This window comes from Micrasema longulum, unplaced genomic scaffold, assembly GCF_059751315.1.
Source record: "Micrasema longulum isolate JH-2025_06_02 unplaced genomic scaffold, ASM5975131v1 h1tg002692l, whole genome shotgun sequence".
Lineage (NCBI taxonomy): Eukaryota > Metazoa > Arthropoda > Insecta > Trichoptera > Brachycentridae > Micrasema > Micrasema longulum.
In genome coordinates, this window is record NW_028279825.1 from 103,122 (window position 1) to 125,185 (window position 22,064).

Here is a 22,064-nt window from a genome sequence, read left to right on the forward strand (position 1 = left end):
AAAAACCAAAACGATAGGGCCACGCTAATGGTAAATATCTATAGTGTGTAAAATTACTGCTGTGATGTCATAATCAATGGAGAAAATACGTGAATACGTTTGTATGAAGAAAATTCATACCGTGTTTTCTTTTACAACATCTTCGTGCCTCGTCAGTTGATCGCGTGTACAGTTCAACGATTTTCGTTCTCTGTATGCGACCACGTCAGCACAGAAAATTAAACATGGTAATGTATTTTGATAGAAATTAATCATCTTTATTTGTTTCAATTATATATTTTAATGAAATTATGAATAAGAAAAATCGATTTAAAATGGTTTTTTTTATGTGAAACATGTCAATTTTTTTTATCAAAAAAGGAATGATTTAATATTAGAACCTTTTAAAAATGCTGTAAAGGCCTTCATTGAAATTTTTTAAATAATTTTTTTCCCATATAAACTTTGCCTATATAGGCAAAGCCTTTTTTGTTTGTTTATATGATAGTGTATTTTGTAAATTTTACATTTAATTTTGTCAAAAAAGCTTTAAACTTTCACATGGCGAGGATGTTAAACAATATTTCAGTATGGCAAAAAATCGGATATGATTCGACAAAAACAGTCACAACACAGAAATAAAGATTAGTCGTTTTAGATTGCAGCTTAACAAATTTAATATCAACCGGTGGGAGAATTGAAGAAATATAGTTCAAGCATTGGCAGATGGTAACAGTGTGTAAAGTGATTATTAAACCTGTGTAGACTACGATATTTCTTTCTAGTATTATTGTCTGTATAACTGTAGTTCATCCAAATAAAACAATTTTCTATCAGCAGGAACGCTGGAACCTTTTACAGCTCACTCTGTTATTTCTTTTAGATTTTCTTAGAAACCAGTATTATCTGGCGCAACATCCGAAGGCATTACCGCTATCAAGTTTTGGTCTGATCCACCAAAATTTGTGCACTCATTTCCGGGGGAAGATTAGCAGCTACGAATCCTAAAGTTTCTGATTCTGACAAATCATCTGGTAGTTTAACCGTATTTTCAATGAAAGTGTTATTGAGAACAATGCGGAAGAATAATTGCTTTCGTCGAGATATATAACTTTGGTGTCAGGTGGTGCAAATTCTGTTTCAAAAGTATTTACAATATCACCTGTGTTTTGATTCGGACTTTCAATCGTCGGTTTTGATGCGTCATTTGTGTTGGATGTAGAAGACAAACCATTGCTTATTTCTGATTCTAACTTCGTTAATACTAACTCTAATGAGTTAGTCAAAACATGGACGCCAGATGCGATTGCATCTGAATTAGGTGTTCCTTCTTCAGGTGTTTTGTGTGTGTCATCAATCTCCGCGTTCATTTCTTCCAAAGTCATTCCATTAGATACGTCTGTTTTTTCATCGTCTTGCTTCCCACTTGTTACATTATAGCTTGGTGGAGCTTTGTAATTATCTTGATTCTGGGTCTCTTGAGAATCTATCGCCAATAAGGTATTCTTTACATCTGAATCTGCATTTTCATTTTGTTTAAGATAATTGGGTAGTTCGTTAAGCAATGTCGATGTGTTTGAGAAGTCATTTGGGAGGTATAGAATTGGCACACCGTCCGGAGGATCTGGAAGAACATTTGTTGAATTTAGTGATGTTATTTGGTTATCTTGTTCAGTCCTAGGTTTGTCAAAGAAGGAGAAATTGCATTGCTAGAGGAGTTACTATCAATAGGTTTTAAAGGATGTTCGATTTCCAGATCTATTATTCCAGAATTGTCAGTATTGATGGTTTCTCGAATGACGTATTGGTTATTTACGTTGAGTGGCGTGGAATTATTTTCATTTAAATCACTATTACTCGTTTGTACTGGATTTATTTTTAGTTCTTCAATCCAGAAACACTGTGATCTGGAATAGTATTGAACACGTTAGAAATCAAGTTGTCATTATTTTGGCCAGGTATTTTATTTTGTAATGGATTTACTATAAATTCTTCCATTAGCTCGGACATTTTGAACAGCGGGGTTGAAAGGGTTTCTTTTTCCGCTAGTATATTATCCGATTGCATTATTGAACTGGGCTCTTCTGACTGCACCGAAATTATTTTTGGTATGGAAACAACTGTTTCTTCTTCAATCACTTTTGGCAAAGACACACTTTCTTTAACTTTCTCGTCGAAGTCCAATACCACATCTTCTATTTTTGATGCATCTTTATTTTGTACAGAATCTTTGGTATTTCAGATTCTATGTTTGGTTTATCAGTACTTTCTCTTTTATTTTCCAAGTCTGAAACATTGTTGTTTGTAATCTCAGAAGGAATATTGCTATTCAAAGTGATTGAATTAGTATTATTTAATGTTTCATTGTAAAGAGGTTTAACCATAATGTCTTCATTTAAATGGTTGCTTATTAAATTTTCATTATTCCCTAATATTAAAGTGGGGATTGTAACATTTTCTTGGTTTAAATATTCATTGGATATTTGAGGTGGATGATTGAAGACACTTTCTGGTAGTTGAATTGCATCATTAGAATTCGGTGAAACTATAGCGGTATTTGATGTATTTGTGAAACGTTGAGAGAAATCGGTACGTTATTGTTTACTAAATCTAATGGACTGTTATATTTGACTTGCGGTAATTCTACAGCGTCATTAGCCATGTTAATTACTGGTAGATCATTCAAGTATTTTGTAAATTTTCAATACCAGGCTTATTTTCATTATTATTATTTAATGTTCCTTGTGATGGCACCATTGTACTATTGGTTGGTATTTGTGAATTTGATGCTTCATTGATATTTGACGACAAAACTTCGGGTGAAAGTTGAATTTCTCTTTTGATTCTTTATCAATAATTTGCGGATAAATAACAAGACCAGGAATAAACGTGGAATCTGATTGTGAATTCTGCACATTAATAGGAATATACGGAATGAAAGAATCTTGAGTTGAATATGTAGTTTGAATATTATTTTGTATGGGATTTGTTGGTTCGTCTTTCATAGGTAAATCATGTGGCAATATGGAATCCTTTAAAATTATTGGTATATTTCATTCTCAAAACTATTGGCCTTTATCGTACTTATTATTTTATTTTCTGTATTTTCTATGATCGAAATACCATTTATGGATTCATTTTGAATCGGTGTTATTGAAATTTCTATAGTTTCTTCCGCGGGTAATGCATCAGATCTTTCTTCTTCAATAAATCTGTTGGATATCTCTTTTACAGATAAAATATCTTCAGTTGCTTTTGGTACATCACTCATTGACGATTCTTGCAAAATATCTACACTTTTCTTGTTGTCAATATACTTATCTTCGGAAATTACAGATATGGCACCTTTCTCAATCAATTCCTTTTGCAAAACAATTGTTGGAGGCTGCATATTTGTTTCTTCTCTCAAGATTGTGTTATCTGTTTGCGTAACTATTTTTGTTTTCGGAATTTCACCAACATTAGAGGAACTACTCTCTTGCACGGTAGATATTTTCGACTCAGAAGACATTGGTTGAGACAATACGGGCAATGTGGGAGTCCAATTTTCATTTAAAGTTTCTACATCTTGTGATTGAATGATGATTGGTGAACTCGCTGATGTTGCAAAAGAAGTATCATTGGAAAGATCTTTAAATTGATTATTCATAGGAATTATTCCGTCAAACAAATTTGTTTCTTCTCTCAAGATAGTGTTGTCTGTTTGTGCAAATATTTCTGTTTTTGGAATCTCACCAATATTAGAGGAACTCTCGTGAACGGGAGATGTTTTCGACTCAGGAGACATCGGTTGAAATAATTCGGGTAATTTAGGAATCCAATTTTCATCTACAATTTGTACATCTTGTGATTGAGTGATTATTGGAGAACCCGCTGCTGTAGCAAAAAAAGTGTCATTGGAAAGATCTCGAAATTGATTATTCAAAGGAATTATTCCATCAAACGAATTTGTTTCTTCTCTCAAGATAGTGTTATTTGTTTGTGTAACTATTTCTGTTTTCGGAATTTCGCCCATATTAGAAAAAATCTCTTGAACAGTGAATGTTTTTGACTCAGGTGGAGACAAATCGGGCAATTTAGGAATCAAATTTTCATTTAGAATTTCTACATCTTGTGATTGAACGATTTTTGGAGAACCCGCTGCTGTTGCGAAAAAAGTATCATTTGAAAGATCTCTAAATTGATTGTTCACGGGAATTGTTCCATCAAACAATTTTGGTTCTTCTCTCAAGATAGTGTTGTCCGTTTGTGCAAATATTTCTGTTTTTGGTATCTCACCAATATTAGAGGAACTCTCTTGAACAGTAAATGTTTCCGACTCCGGTTGAGAGAAATCTGGCAATTTAGGAATCAAACTGTCATTAAAAATTTCTACATCTTGTGATTGAATGATTTTTGGAAAACCCGCTGCTGTTGCGAAAAAAGTATCATTCGAAAGATCCCTAAATTGAGTGTTCATTGGAATTGTTTCTTCTCTCAAGATAATATTGTTATTTAGTGTAACTGTTTCAGTTTTTGGAATTTCACCAATATTAGATAAAATCTCTTGAACAGTAGATGATTTTGACTCAGGAGACATCGGTTCAGATAATTCGGGCAATTTGGGAATCCAGTTTTTATCTGCAATTTGTACATCTTGTGATTGATTGATGATTGGAGAACCCGCAGTTGTTGCAAATAAAGTATCATGAGAAAGATCTCCTAATTGATTATTCATAGGAATTGCTCCGTCAAACACATTTGTTGCTTCTTTCAAGATAGTGTTGTTTGTTTGTGTAACTATTTCTGTTTTCGGAATTTCACTAATATTAGAGATATTTTCTTGAACAGTCGATATATTTGATTCAGGTTGAGACAAGGAAGGCAATTTAGGAATCAAATTTTCATTTAAAATTTCTACACCTTGTGATTGAATTATTTTTTGATTGTTCATAGGAATTGTTCCGTCAAACGCATCGATAGAAGATTCATATTTTATAGTTTCTGGATTACCATAGTTGGTGTTAGACAATAAGGTAGTTGAAGAGTCACTGGAAATTAAATTCGGTACATCTTGATGCAAAACTGCTTCTCCAAAAGGTTGGTTTACTATTTCCGTGTTAACCACAGTTACTATACCGTTAACTACTACTTTTTTCTGTATTGGTACTGCGGGAACTTTAAAATCATTGAACGTATTTGGAATTTCAACATTTTGATATATCGGATAGGTTTCGATATTTTGTGCTATTGGAAAGATTCCAAGATTTTGCGTTTCAGTATTTGATGCATCGTAAATAGGTTTTGTTTCGTTACTTTCAACTTGTGCCACAGATACAAAACTGTTGCGCACTGGATCGAAACCATTATCGTAAGAATTTATGAAATTTTCGATGATTTTAGTTGGCGCGATAGGATCGTTATTCACTGGGTTATAAATATTATTTTGTAAATCTTCCGTTTTTACTTCTCTGTTGGGCTCAGCATCCAAACCGTTCGAAGCTGTATTTTTTCCAGGAATATTTAAATAATAATCTGTAGTATTTTGTTCTTCAATTATATCAAAAATATTCACAATTTCAGAATAATTTGTTCCGTCAATTAGTTTCGGTTCCGTGATGTTCAATACTGGAGTTGTGACAACTTGCACTGTCGGCAAATAACTTTGACCAGAAACGATTAATGGTGATGTTACATTAAAATTTTCATTGACATTTTGATTCGAATTTGTTAAATTAAGATCATCATTCGCTGCAGACAATTTCGTTAATTCATCGGGGTCGAAAAGCACAACAAGAGAATTGTTCGGTATAAAATCATCATTATTAGTTATTTCATGCGTCGTATTATTATAAGTCTCACTTAATGTTACATTATTAGAAACAATCTCTTGGACAGGACTAGTTTGTAATGTTTCTTGAAAGAAATTTGGGTGATTTTCATTATTAATTCGTGTAAAAGTAATTGTAGCCTCTGGGTTAAATGGAACTTGGTTGTTCAAAAAATAATCATCAACATTAGTTTCTGTCTGATTGTTTACATTAATGACTTCTGGAGTCTGAAAACCAGAATTCGGGATAGTTTCGTCAATTTCCAGACTTGCTTCATTAACTTTAATATCATTTGGATTGTATGCGTTTGTCGCACTGTTGTCTACTTGGTCTTGAATGTTGTGCGTTTCTAAATTCTGAACCTGTTCCACCTGCATCTGATCAACTGCTTCTGGTGTTTTGTTGAGTGTAGTATTTTGATTGGCGATTTCGTCCAACGGTATTACTGGATTAAACATTACGGCATGGTTATCTAATGTTGTGAGGTTACTAATTGCTTCCGGATTATGTATCATCGTGTAATTGTCTCCATTTATAGAGTCCGTTATGACAATCGGTCTAACTGTTGTGGTTAATGGATTGATAACTATTTCTGAATTCTCAATAGAGATTGAAAAGTTTCCAACATCAAAATCTGGTGTTTCTTTTAGTGGAGTATATTCGTTTGCAGAGTTGGTGTAGGTTTCTGGATAACTTGAACTAATTTCATCAATTTTTGGTATCGCGTTGATTGTCAAAGGAATATTTGAATTAAGACTGTTTACATTTATATCATGCTTTGTGTCACTCTCCGTTATGTTTTCGGGTGTTGAAAAACTAAGAATGTTATTAAAGTTATCTATAATTCCTGCATCAGCATTTGCATTTAAATTTAACTCTGGCGTTTGAAAGCCACTATCTTTCAAGTGGTTCAAATCTGCCAAACTATCAGTAGGTGAAAAAATAGTAAATTGGTCTGTTTCTAAATACAAATTAGGGTACAAATTATTTGTGGGGTTTTCAAATTGCAAATCAAATGTATCATTGTGTGGTTGAATCATTTCGCTATCATAATTTTCTTTGATATCTAATGGGTGATTCATTGTCGACTCACTTTCTTGATGAAGAGTATCTTCGTTATTTTTTGGATCTGAAATACTATCAGAAGGTATGTATGGCAAATCAGTTTTAATAGGAATATCTCGAAAATAACTAGTATCATCGTTTATTACATTAGAATTTGGATAAACATTATCATGTTCTTGTTCTAAATTTGGAATCATTTGATCAGTTAAAAAACTGTCATCCTGATTCGGAATCTCTGGGCGTTGTACGCTTGGAATAAATTCTGTTCTATTATGCAAAATAAAATCAGTTTCGTTAATTGGTATGTACACATTATTCAAAAATAGTACTGTAGAAACGACGTTGCTGGGTGCCATCGATTGATCATCTTTGATGTCGTTTATGTTGATAGCATCTTGCTCGGGCAAAACTGGTTTATTTTCAGTAGGAAAAATTGGAGAAATTTCATGAGTTGATAACAAATCGTCTTGAACAAATATTGGTCTCTCAGTTGTGGGTTCGTACACATTTGTTGGTGTGGTGTTCTTTTGAAGAGGTATGACAGCTAATGAAATAGTCGTTGAATCGTTGTAGTCATCATTTGGTAAAGAATTTACACTTTTTTCATCAAATAAATCAGGGTAAAGAGAAAGATTTTGCAAATGCTCATAGATTTCCGGTGGAATGAGCGGTGGATTCGACAAGTGTTCAAATAATGTTTTCGGCTCATACGCTCTGGGGTATCCGCTCATGTAGTTGTAAGTCGTACTTTGAGAATCGTAATTAGGAGACGTCTCAGAGATTGAAATTTCTTGATTCCTATTTGCTAAGTTGATTGATTTTGAAGGAAAATATAGATTTTGAGATGTAACAATTATTTCATCAACTAAAACTGGCGAAGACGGCATATAATCTGCAGTTTGTTTTAGTATCGACTGTCTTAAAATTTCTAGCAATGAGAGATCAAAACTGCTCGGCATCATTACTGTCCCTTGAATTTCAGTAACATGCGAAATTGGTACATTTTCCAGATCATCATAAAAAGATTGATCGTTTTGAATTGGTAACAATATTGTATCGCTAGGAAGATGCTGCGTCAAAATTGAATTGTTATCTTCAGGATACAAAGTATTACCATCCGCTAATTTTGGAACGGTTTCAAATTGTTCAACGGGAACTTGTAGTAAATGTTTATCAATCGTGTCATGGCTGACTGGGAGATCTGAATTCGGCACAATTGGCTCTATTTCGGAATAATTTGAAATGTTTGGAATATCTTCATTGTATGATGGGTACAGCGGTGGTGTTTTTATCACAGAATCAATCATATCAGATATAGAAGGATAAATATTGTTACTCGTATTTTCTTGAATTGACGAAAGATTATCTTCGTGGGGTGGAGTTATAGTAATGGTTGGAATAGTTTCAACGTGACTGTTTTCAAAAGCGTTCAAAGCGTTTTGATCAAAACTGTTACTCGGAGTATTTAAAACCTCGGAATAAGAATCATTCGTTTGAAAAATGTGGTCAATGTCCGTTGCGTTGTTTTCATTGAGTGCTGAAAATATTTTATGCATGGATTCATCAGAAATATCTGGTGAGATTACTGTAGCCAAAATTTCACCAGTAATTCTTGAAGTATCTGAAGATTCAATCATTAAATTTGAACCACTAATTTCATTAAAACTTAAAGGAATAATTGCAGTTGGAGACGGTGAGTTGTCAACATTAACAGCACCACTTAAAAATGGCATTTGATTGCTATTCGAATCTATGCCTAGAACAGCTGCATACTCTTGAATTGGATAATTATTTTGAATTGCTTGCATTAGAACAGTATTTGTTGAATTCACTTCTTGCGTCATATTATTGTTTTCCATACCAAAAATAATGTCATCAGGTTGATTTTCTCCTACGCTAACATTTGTAGTTCTAAAACTGTATTTATCTTCTGCCAAATCCGGAGTTGGATTAAGCACATGGCTTTCCGGCTTCGGTGCAATACAGTTCTGATCATCTGGACGTTTTACGTATTCCATCAATACATCAAAAACATTTTGGAATAGCCCGGAGCTACTTGCCAACCCCGCTGATGCGGGTTTTAGGAGTCCAGATATTTTAGGGTCTATACCTTGGAATTGATAACTCGAGTTGATCACTGCTACGGCTGGTTCGTCCAAAGTCTTCGGTTGAGGCGTTGTCGTCGTCACAATTTCCTTTAGCATCTCTTCACGAAAGCCCATTGGCACCACGAAACCCTGAAATATAATTTTAAAGTTTATTCCTGATTATAACAAATTTATACATACAGTATATACGCTAGTTTTCATAATCTATATCAAGAATATGAAATATGTATTAGAGAAGCAAATATATCAGCACTTGGTGATCTTTCAAGAATAATAATAATGATGTTTGGATAATTTAAATAGCGCTATTTTTTTATGAAAATCACCTCAAGGGCGCTGTACAATAAATAAATATCCCAAAACGTCTTGCAGCTACAGAGCGCTGTACGGTTGGGATTCTAGTTCCTCGTCTCCAATTATAATATATATCAATTATGATATATATGAGCTACATAACAGAAAGTCTTGCAGCTACAGAGCGCATGGACAGTAAGAAATCTAGCCCCTATTTACATTTTTATTTTTAAAAATTTTATTTGACAATGAAGTTTAGAGTTTAAGTAATATTTTAAAAACGAAATAAAAAGCAAATTTATAAAATTAAAAGTTAAATAACAACAAGTCTCGCAGCTATTGAGCACATGGACGGTTGAAATTCTAGACCCCATTTACTAAATTTAGATATTTGATAGTTGATAACATTTCATAATATGATAAAAATAATATGATAGCTAACATCACAAAAAGTCTTGCAGCTTCAAAACGCATCGACAAATGGAATTTCAACAACATTAAAATGATTTAAAAAAATTAATAATAAAAAATAATATAAAAAAAACACAATAATAATACATGGGTCAACGTAAAACACAGAGATTTCATACTATAGTGCTAAAATATTGTCTTCTTTGTCTAGTATTCGATACTACGTGGGGGGTTGGTAGTATATCTTTGCAATCGCTAGAGCGAATTTATTTTCAACTATACCGTCAGGGTGAAGGTATGACGTCTTAATCTTCCCATCATAATCGAGGCCCTGGTGTCCTACACTAATACACAAAGAAATTGACAATCTTTCTGTACTTATTTATTTATTTATTAACGGACATTGTCCATGTATACAATTTATAGAGTTTAAATATTACAATAAAAAAATAGTTTAAAACATAACAAAAAAGAAAAGAAGCATTGAAAAACATATGGGACATCGAGACAAGATCTGGACTATTTATTTAGTGCTCGTTTGAATCGTTGTAAACTTAAACCAAAAAAGTCCAGATGATCTTGTCTCGAGTTAACAATACGACAAAGGCTGGTCATTGGAGAATTAAGGCCATAGTTTGTTATATGCTGATCGATGAACAGTACTTCATTGTTTCTCAATCATCGAGTCGGAATATTGAATTTGACTTGTCCCAGTAATGATGGAACATCGATTATACCATTTAGTATGCCGAACATATATATGGAGTCAATATTAGTTCTACGTTTTTGTAGACTAGAAATATTGAACATTGACTCTATTTCAGCATAAGAATAATTACTTCTCTCTAGTCCGAGCATCCACGCTATTTTTCGAAGCAAGCGATGTTGGACTGATTCAATGTGATTTAGAGGATTGACATATAATGGAGACCAGACCACGGAGGCATATTCAAGAAGAGGGCAAACAGAACTGTACGATTATAAACTCCAATAATCTTAATTCAAGCGAAAAATACTCGCTAGAACATGATTTTTATACGACTTTCAACCATTGCCAAAACGATATGCTTAACGATCGTCTGCATTTATCTACTGAGGTAGGACGCAGCGATTACAAAGCCGGCTCTTGATACGTTCTCTCAGAAAGATAGTAAAACAGATATATAATATAATAACTAATTTACTTTTTTACAGTGGTAATTTTCTAACTATAGGACAAAACCTAACGAGATTATTTTTGCATCTAGCCGCTCGTTTTTCACAATCTGGCAGTTATGTCGGAATTCAATTTGACTTCAAAATTTACTTATTTCTCTCTCATATTTTTACAGGCTTTAAAAAAAAAGTACCAACCTTAAAACGGTTAAAAATAATAATTAAAAAATTAAATAAATCATAATTAAAGGAAAAATTGCTCGGTGGAACGAAATTTTCGACACTTTTCATGAGTAAATAAACGTATCGAGGGGTTCTAGACCCGATGGTGTAAACCGATGTACTTACATAAAATTTTTATGGTGATGGTATCGGTAGTATACCTTTGTAGTTGGTCGGGAGACTTTTATCTTCAACTATGACGTCATACTGAAGCTATGTCATTTTAGAGCGTAGATATGTGTACCGTGACGTACCCTTCCCGCGTTTCATATCGATGTACCTACTCAAAACTTGAAGGAGGGGGTCGGTAGTATATCTTTGTAATCGCTAGAGCAAATTTATCTTCAACTATACCGCCACGATGAAGGTATGACGTCTTTATCTTCCCATCATAATCGAGGCCCTGGTGTCCTACACTAATATACAATGATATTGTCAATTTTTCTGTACATACTGTTTTGTTTACCCAATAAAATAAATAAAATATTGAAAACGTTGGCAATAAATCCTTGCAGAATTATCAACAGAAGCACAATTAACTTCAAAAATATAAATACCCTTAAGTTATCTTCTGTTATCAAGTTTTCCCGCCCCTAGAGTAATTTCTTTGTGATCTGAAGTGACCAATCGAAGTTTCGGATTTGGTTAGGCCAAAACTTCTGCTTAGCCAAAATCTGCGGTCGGGATGCATCGAATATTAGCATCCGCACGCGTTAATCTATACGGAAGAACCCCAAATAATAAAAATTGGACAAAAGAGTATGGTTTACTAATAAACCCATCTAAAACACAAATTATGTTTGCGGGTAGTCAAAGATTGCTTAGTAAGCTAGACGTATCTTCACTTAATCCTCTTACTGTCAATGGTACCAATATTCAACACAGGGAACCCGTAAAAAATCTAGGAGTACAGATGGATGAACATCTCTGCTGGCGAGCTCATACTAATGAATTAAGCCGCAAAATATTTTTCAGTCTACACTCACTTTGAAGGTTGCTAAAATTCTTACCCATTAATACTAAATGCACCCTTGTACAAGCATTACTACTACCCATTCTAGATTACGCTGATGTTTCCATGACTGATTTAAGCTGTGAGCAACTCGATAAACTTGAACGACTTCAGAATACATGCGTAAGGTACATTTTTGGTCTTCGGAAATATGACCACATTTCTGATTATCGTAGGCAACTGAAATGGCTCAAAATTAGACAGCGGAGAGACTATCACTCCCTCTCACTTCTGTTCAATACACTTTATAGTCTTAACGCTTCTATATACCTGCGTGAAAAATTTCAACGCTTATCAGTTCATGGTTTACCTCTTCTTTCTAATTCTCAAGGCAAATTCAATGCAAGGCCCATCCACAATTCCTCTTTCTTATCTAACTCATATAGTGTCCATGCGGCTCCACTGTGAAATCATCTCCCATCCACAATCAAAGATGTTGCTTTATTATCTCTGTTTAAATCACGTCTGAAGAAAAATCTCCTTACTCTTCCTTAATCTCTGCTCCTTTCCTCTTTCCTCTTTCCTGTTTTTTCCTTTTTCCCATTGAGTTTTGATTTAAGGTAATTTATAAACAAATACGTTTATTTCTATTTTCATATATCTTAAGCTTTTAAATATTTTTTTTCTATTGAATATGTTCTGTAACTTGAATTATAAAAATAAAACTTTTATTTTATTGGTTGGTTGGAAGAAATTGCCATATGGCAATAAGCCCGCCAATGTACAAATAACATTATGTACAAAAAGTTAAATAAATATTTAAGAATACATTTTTCATATCCAATTTAACATAATATTAAAATTCCTAAATTCCATACAAGTCATGGTCAAAATAGCTTTGTATTCAGCGGTGTAAAAAACGAGGTGTAAATTTTTTAAATAATCTTCCTAATGAACTAAAAACTATTAAAAATGATGTATCAATAAATAAATTTAAAGTTAACTTTACTTTGTTTAATTATTTTTTTATCTTGTTTTGATTACATTTATGAGCACACACTATTTTTATATGTGTCTATTATTTTTTTTTTCTTATATTTAAAATATATTTAAGTAAATTACTATTCTTTAATTTTAATTGTATTTTTTTACTCTATTTTCTTACTTAAAAAAAATAAAAAAATCTTTAAACTATTTTTATGTTTATTATTTTATACGTATACAGTATTATGTCTGCACTCTTCTTATTTGATTATTAATTAAAACTAATGTCTGCGCACCCAGTGACAAAATATTTTTAAATACAACATTATTTTAGGTACGTGTATTTTGTACATACACAAATCTGGATTTCTCCCAAGGGGGGAGTAGGTATATATTTTTATTATATACCTACTCCCTACTCCCCCCTTGGGAGAAATCCAGATTTGTGTATGTACAAAATACACGTACCTAAAATAATGTTGTGTAATAAGATCTGGTCAAAATATAAGTATAAATAAATTGCAGAGTCATCTGCAGGCGATTACTAGTACTTAATTTAACTCGGAAGAGTCTTAAATACATAAAAATAAAGTAATATGCTAATTAAAAATACTTAACTTCAATATCAATACATAGATGGCGCTCCACCACGCTTGTGAATGGTTTCTCATTTAATAACATATATACAAAAATCAAAAAAATGTTACTTGTGTCGATATTCGCTAATAAGCGGAATGGGGAATGTTGTAAAACGTAAAGTGGCCACTTAACCCAGCCAATGACAGGTCATAAGCCCTGTAAACGCTCGAATATCCATAATCCTGAATTTGAAAAAATCCTACCTCATCTCTGTAGGGATATTAATAAAAATATTATTAAATAGTTTATCGGGACAAAATATATCTTAATACTTTGTTTTCTTTATAATGTATTAATATTGTAATAATATGTATATTTTATTGAATAAAGACTCTAAAAAAAAAAAAAAAAATCTAAAGAAATTTTTTGAACTTGTGTAAAAACAACATTAATTTTTAATTAGCATGAATGTATTATTGTTTTATATTCTTTCTTTATATATCCTATGTTTTTCTTTTTCTTTTCATGTACTCATATTTAAAATTATATTAACTTTTATAAATCAACAACTAAAAGAGTGTAAGTCACTCTCCAAGCACAAGAGTTCGTCTCTTTTTTGGAGAGTTACAGTGATAACATTTACTAGATGTGTAAAAGTAGATAGTTTAGAATTTTACAAAAACATATAGTTTTTATGAAATTTATGAAAAAAAAAAAAATAAAAATCCGAGGCAATGAGCTTCTCATTAACTACAAAAATATCAATTTTATTTTTTCTCGTTTTTAATTAAGACTTTAAATGTTCCTACATGAACAAAAATGACGCTTTTGCTGAAAGATTACAGTACGTCTTCATTGAATCCAACTTAGTCTAATTTCATTGGACGTTTAGTCATACCACCTGGCCAAATGTTTGCCAACAGAAGCCATTACGGGGAGCAGTCATAATGAATACATGGACGCTGTTCCTGGTATATTTGCATAATCTCGAGCAAATATTTACCATCTGATTGCGAGGAAATATCAACCAGTGGAAAACACGTCATTTTCCCTCGCATAATCGTCATCAGGGCGTACTCATGATTAAGAATAGCAGATTGCCGTTCGTCTGAGGTTTTCTTCTTCTTTTTAATGTGCGTGTCAGGTCTCTCCGACGTTGGCAAAGGTTTCTCTGCCCTGTGCTGCTATCCCGGTCCATTCCCCGTAGCTCAAACACAAATAACTATCGACGTGCTTAAAAACATGCAAAGAATTTAAGCGATCACAATTAACAATAATCAACAACATCAACAACAACAAACCATCACGCCGTTTCTCCGTAGGAGTAGGCAGAGAGGATAGAACGCCATAACACTCTATCTTGGCATACAGACCTCGCTTCCTCTACATTCATACATCTTCTTATGCACGCACGCCGCTTATTCCTACTTTTGACATGTCCATCTTCAAGTATTTGATGGACTTGATCGTGCCATGTATTTCTCGGTCTTCCTCGTTTTCTGCATCCATCAACATTTGCATCGTAGATCCTTTTAGTCGTTCTTTCGCTGTCCATTCGCTCTACATGTCCAAACCAACGCAGCACTCCTTTCTTGATTCTGTCAATAATGCATGTCTCAGCGTTACACACTTCACGGATCTCAACATTTGTGCACCTATCATACATCGTTTTACCACACATTCGCCTGAGGGATCGCATTTCGACAGCATTCAACCTACTTTCATCATTATTTTTCCGCGTCCATACTTCGCTCCCATACATTAGAGTTGAAACTAGAACTCCGTTGTGAACTGCTAGTTTAGCCTCCTGCGATAAACATTTGTTTGCCAAAGTAGATTTTTGTGCACCGTTCACCCTGTTCCCGGCACTCACCCTCCTTTCAATATCTTTATCGGCCTTGACAATAATGAACATTACAATATTTGAGTTTGTCCAAATGTTCGTAGACAAAAGACTGAATTTCATCCCCTCGGGGTCATTAAGATTGACAAATTACAACAGGGATGGAGAATAGCTTAAATAAGGGAATAAGAAGGGCCACTTAAACCAGCCAAAGACAGATCATAAGCCCTGTAAATGCCTTGACTTCCATATTCCCTTATTTAAGATATTCTCCATCCCTGTTGTAATTTGTTAATAATGAACATTGTTTGAGAATTTAAATTTATTTCAACAAAGAGGGAAAACCTTCTCCCTCTCTGTTTAAATAAATTTAAATATGAACAACTCCCTAGGGAGAAAATCCAGTCAGTCTGTAATAAACAATAATGTTTGAGTATGTCCAAATGCTTGCAGACTGGCTGGATTTCCTCCCTAGGGAGTTATTCATGTTTAAATTTATTTCAACAGAGAGGGAAAACATTTTTGAGAAGGGAATATGTAAATTGTGGCCACCAGGGAATATGTAAAAAGTGGCCAATTAAACCGGCCAATGACAGGTCATAAGCCCTGTAAATGCCTAGACTTCCATATTCCCTTCTCAAAAATGTTTAACCTCTCTGTTGAAATAAATTTAAATATAAATAACTCCCTAGGGAGGAAATCCAGCCAGTCTGCAAGCATTTGGACATACTCAAACATTGTTGAATTACTACCTGGTAAAAGAAGAAGTATAAACATCGGAAAATTGTTTTCAGGCGTTGCCTAGTAGTTGATTTGAATCTCACCCACGTGATAAAGGTTTCAGCTCTTTTACTTCACAAAAGTCAACAGATGGAAGAGTTGAGGAAATGTGGATGTTGAAACATGGGCAGAATGGTGAATGTTACACAGTGTGTAAAGTGGCCACTCAAACCAGCCAATGACAGGTCATAACCCCTGTAAATGTCTAGAATTCCATATTCCCTTCTCAAAAACGTTTTCCCTCTCTGTTGAACTAAATTTAAATCATGAACATGCTTAAAATATCGCACTCATAAGTCAACGCGTGTGTGTGTAATCTCTAAGTCAACGCTGGTGTCGGTTTGTTCTTTGTTTTACGCGTAAATAAAAACAGTTCACTGGCGAAAACTCGGCGTTTACTTTAAAAAATAATACAATATATTGCATTTGCAAAATAGTAAGGAGTATCTAATACAAAAAGTAAAAAAAATAAACCACAATTACGATGGCGACTGCTATTCTTGGCATTTGGCTTGCCGACCGCCGGCTGAATGCAATGAATAGCATGATAAATAATAAATAAATAAATAAAAATAACAGTTCTGGAATATTTTACATATTAACATCGGTGAAATTCAAATATGTGATTGCGCAGCAGGATTATACGTCGCGAAACGTAAATATTTAGACATTTAATATTATTTAATATTAGGTGTGCACGGATGTTCCATTAAGATAGCAAATACGATAAACAACAATGGTGATAAATTGTTATCACGTCGCTTATTAGCACGTCGATAGTTATTTGTGATTGAGCTACTGATGCTGCGCAGCCGGGACATTTACTCCCGGCCAACTCCTCGTCGTCCGTCTACTTTGCCCTGGGGTGCTATTCTGATACCTCTCGAGGGGCAGATGGTTAATTTAAGATTTTTTGCATGTGACTACACTTTGCTTCATATATGGCCATCCTGATGATTTTGTTATGGATTGTACAGTTGAATTTGCAATTAAGGTTATATGGTTTTTACAAATGTTCAATGTTTAAATTAATAATCAAGAAAAAAAGAAAATAATGAACTGGTTTTAAAAAATACGATCAAAATATTAACATATTACAACGGAGATAAAGAACATTTTAGAGAAGGTAATATAGAAGTCTAGGCATCTACAAGGTTTATGACCTGTCATTGGCTGGTTTAAGTGGCCACTTTACACACTGTGTAACATTCACCATTCCTCCCATATTTGAACATCTATATTCCTTCAATTCATGTCTGTTGTAATATGTTAATATTAACAGCTACCTGGGGAGTTGAATCTAGTTCTTGTCTGCAAAAATTGAGATAAACTCAAAATATTGTTGATAAATCCATCTGGTCCATGAAGAAGTATAAAAATATTACAGGCGTTGCCTAGTATGTTGGTGAAATCGTTCTATTTGGTGAATCTTACCCGCATAAATAAAGGTTTCAGCTCTTTAACTATGAAAGAATTGAAGGAATAAAGATGTTCAAATATGAGCAGACTGGGGAATGTTACACAGTGTGTTAATTGGACACTTAAATCAGCCAATGACAGGTCAGAAACCCTGTAGATGCCTAGACTTCTATATTACCTTCTCTTATATGTTATTTATGTCTGGTGTAAAATGCTAATATTAAAAGCTACCCAGGGAGTTGAATCCAGTCCTTGTCTGCAAAAATTTTGACAAACTCAAAAGATTGTTAATATTATCAGTCAAAATTTCAGCAGGTGTTGTCTATCTCGCTCACTCCATTATACGTGAACTGGCGATAAATGAAACGAGAGATTTTTCTTAGAATTAGTTGTGTTTTAAAAACAGTAGTGTTTGGAAAACGACGTATTCCTTATATTTTTTTTTAATTAATAGTAACTTAGCATTCCTGATTAGATTCTAGAAAAAGTGCTTAGCAGCCAAAGGATTCATTTAGGGTCGGATATTAGAAACATCACTTCGCGTCATGCCAACAAAAGCAATATTACTGATGATTGCACTGTTAATTTTAAATGGACAATAAGGTAAATATGTTACAAAAGGACCCTTACTCATAAACCAGGGATAAAGTTTGCCTAAGCACAGTGGTAGAAATTTTCACCACTATGGTCGGGTTTTTAAGTATGCCCAAAGGTAAAGGTTTTTATTAACATATAACAACAGAGATGAAGAACATTTAAGAAAGGTAATATAGAAGTCCAGGCATCTACAGGGCTTATGACCTGACAATGGCTGGTTTAAGTGGCCACTTTACACACTGTGTAACATTCACCATTCTGCCTATATTTGAACATCTATATTCCTTCAATTCTCTCATTTGTTGATGTTTGTGAAGTTTAAGAGCTGAAACATTTTTTATGCGGGTGAGATTCATCAAATTGAATTATTTCACCTACATACTAGGCAACGCCTGAAAATATTATTTTTTCAATTTCTATACTTCTTCATGGACCAGGTAATTTATCAACAATATTTTTATATTGTATGTAGGTGAAATAATTCACTAATTCAACTTTACACAGTGTGTAAAGTGGCCACTTAAACCAGCCATTGACAGGTCATAAGCCCTGTAGATGCCTGGCCTTCTATATTACCTTTCTTAAATGTTCTTCATCTCTGTTTTAATATGTTAATATAAACAGCTTCCCAGGGAGTTAAATCCAGCCCTTGTCTACAAAAATTTGGACAAACTCAAAATATTGTTTTAAAAGTTTTTTTTGCTTGAATTTAATTCTGTAATATGGTCTCCTAATTATAATATTCGTATAACGCGGATTGAATCGGTGCAACGTTAATTTTAAAAATATTTGGAATTGGATCAAATACTTTCATAATGAACTATCACCATCGTCTAGAGTACTTTCATATCTATAGTTTAGAATTCAAAAGAGTTCTGGCTGGTTTGTTATTTTTGCACAAATTAATATCTAACTGCATAGATGCCCATGATATCCTTGCTCAAATAAACCTTAATTTACCTCGCCGTAACTTGCGTACCAATTATGTATTTGCTGTGGGAAATTATAACGCTAACATCGGATTCTTTTCTCCTCTGCCAAGGAGCCTTAGAACAGTGAACGAAATCTCTCTAAACGGTACTGTCGATGTGTTCCTACAGCAAGGGCAGGCATTTAAGAAGCAAGCGGTGTTGTCTCTCCTGACTCGCGATGTCACACTTGCCATTTCCGCCTAGATTATGCTATATACTCGTACATACCTTTTGTTAATTATACACTTTGTTAATTTAAGAATATTTGAAGAATGTTCAGATTAAGTATTACCCATTAATGCCAATCTATAAGGGCTTACTTGAGCCTGTTGATTGGCTTTAAAAAAAACACTTAAGACTTCGAGCTAACCCATGCCAATCCATCTTCATCACGCTGTGTTGGTGGCGAAGAGATCTACAAAAAGCCGGAAGATCTATCCCAAAGAATTTTAAGTTGTTTGACGAATTGACGAATCTACACATTGAGGCATAAAAACAAAAGTTGCTCTTTTTTTTCCTATTTTTTCTTTAACTCATATAGTGTCCATGCTGCTCGACTCTACTCGACTCGACAGAATCATCTCCTATCCCAGTATCTCTGTTTGAATCACGTCTGAAGATACATATTCTTTCTCTTCCTTAATCTCTTCTCCTTTCCTTTTTCCGCTGTCATCTTTTTCCCATTGAGTAATAGTATTGATCTAAGATTTATATTTGAATCCAGTTATTTCTATTTGTATACATCTTTAGCCTTTTTTATTTTTATTTTCTATTGAACTATACAAATTTTATTTTATTGGTTAGTTGAAAAAAATCGCTAATCACAAATGTACAATTAACATCATGTACAAAAAGCTAAATAAATATTCATTTATATTTAGGGAATCATCGACTTGTTTGATAATGATTATAATCCTATGTATAACATACGTTAAATCTCGGCTACACACCTTCCAAGATATCCCTCATCTGTTGATGCATTGCTGTGATCATCATTAATGAAATAAATGATACTCTCCAAAATGGCCAAGTTCTTGATCAGTGAGAACCCATCCTTTCTTAGTTGCAAACTCATAATCGCCGGCATACCTATAGATGTCGCAGTTTTTTTACTAAACCCTGTCTCCAACATGAAGAAATATGTTGCCTCGTGTGGACTCCATTACACTGAAGCCATGGAATCACAATGTCCTGGAATTCTAAGAAAACTCTGCCTGTTTGGAGGATAAAACCCAACATCTTCAATGCAAGGTCGGATCGAAATCAAACCCAGGACCTGATTACAAAAACCGGTGAGGTGTGTAGCAACGTGGCCTACAAAATCTCAAGAACTGTACTTACATGAGCAAGGTGACACCAGGTCAGTACAAGAACAAGTAGATTCACACAATTATACATCTTGGCGATGCAAGTCCCATCTCACTAAAGAACAGATATATAGATGAAGATGGGAGTTAGATCAATGAGTCACACAACCTTCACGACACATTTCTGTGGACACAATGCGAGGTGTATTTATCAACTCTGACGATTAATGGCGACATGTGTTTTGAACACCTGGCCACGTTTTTTCGCCAAAGCTGAAACCCGAATTTTCCTTTGAATGTTTTCTAACAGACAGCCTCAAAAAAAAAAGCACGAATTACAGCTGCATAGTATAAAAAAAAAACGTATAAAATGGTCGGACTTATTATGCGAGTATCAAAACCTTTTAAACATGCAGAGACATATGAAAAACTCTACAAAACATTTGTTCGTCCCCAGGTAGAATACTGTACTCCTATTTGGTCACCTTACTATAATGTAAGTATTAATAGACTAGAAAGGGTCCCACATTTTTTTTTTAAGCAGGTCGACTGCCGGTTAAACATTAACTTTTCTAATCATGCTGAAAGTATGCAGTACCATGAAATAAACTCTTAAAAATCAAGAAAAATGTTGGACCAGTTATTTTTATTCAAATTAATAAATAATAAAATTGATTCTCCAAACCTACTAGAAAGATTTCCATTCCGTGTGCCATCTAGACCGAAACGACAAAATCTTCTGTTTTACACTGAAAACGCGTCAACAAACTATTTTAAACAATCTACAATACCTAGAATATGCGACCAATTTAACAATATATTTACCGAGGCTGATATTTTTTGTGACAATGTATGTAAATTTAGTTCAAAAATTATAGAAATTTTGAGCGAAGCAGACATTTAACTTTATTATTATTATTATTATTATTATTATTTACATATTTTTTCATTTCGTTTCTTTTACATTTATTATATTGATCATAATTTAAATTATTGTATAAGGTGTAAACAATTTTTTTGGTGCGTACATGAGTTTCTTACACTAATATACAAAGAAATTGGCAATATATGTGTACATACTGTTTGTTTACCTAATAAAAAAAAATATTAAAAAAATATACATCATAAAAATAAAAAATAATGCATAAGAAAAAAAAAATATCAAAAATATTAATACCATCAAAACTCTTTATTGCTCACTAGTTCGACCCCATCTAGAATACGCTTCTCCTATTTGGTCTCCATTCTACAGGACTCATATTGACCATATCGAGTCTGTCCAACACCGTTTTCTAAGAAAAGTGGCATGGTTGCTCGGATTACAAAGGGGTAATTATTCCTATTTTGAAATAGAGCAATCTCTTAATATGTCTTTATTGGAGAGACGCAGAACTGAGATGGACCTTATATGCATTTTCAAAATACTTAATGCTTTAAGTGATGTCCCATCTCTGTTGCAATCAATTTCTTTTCATGTTCCCAACTGCGTCACCAGAAGTCAAAATCTGCTATTTATTAAATCTCCTAAGAGCAACTTTGGTTTTTATGCCCCAATGTCCAGAATGTGGAGATTAGTCAATTCATCACA

The 22,064-nt window shown here is 33.6% G+C and overlaps 1 protein-coding gene across 1 annotated transcript; it reads right to left on the minus strand.

Annotated features, from left to right (window-relative positions):
• Positions 1-512: 512 nt before the first annotated feature.
• Positions 513-20,675, minus strand: LOC148271737 (uncharacterized). Its single transcript, XM_088241002.1, has 3 exons — positions 20,511-20,675; positions 8,965-9,091; positions 513-1,603 (listed from the first exon to the last, which is right to left on the minus strand). The coding sequence occupies exons 1-3, from the start codon at positions 20,565-20,567 to the stop codon at positions 984-986; spliced, it is 804 nt and encodes a 267-aa protein (XP_088097128.1). The 5' UTR covers positions 20,568-20,675; the 3' UTR covers positions 513-983.
• Between the last annotated feature and the right edge of the window lie 1,389 nt (positions 20,676-22,064).

What these genes read in the sequence shown, in the direction of transcription:
- LOC148271737 (XM_088241002.1), bottom strand. Translation starts at nt 20,567, where the DNA reads ATGTATAATTGTGTGAATCTACTTGTTCTTGTACTGACCTGGTGTCAC. An exon ending in CCTGGTGTCACCTTGCTCAT is followed by an intron (nt 9,092 to 20,510) that starts GTAAGTACAGTT and finishes ATTATATTTCAG; the next exon opens with GGTTTCGTGGTGCCAATGGG. An exon ending in CTCGAGTTATCAATTCCAAG is followed by an intron (nt 1,604 to 8,964) that starts GTATAGACCCTA and finishes ATGTTCTTCCAG; the next exon opens with ATCCTCCGGACGGTGTGCCA.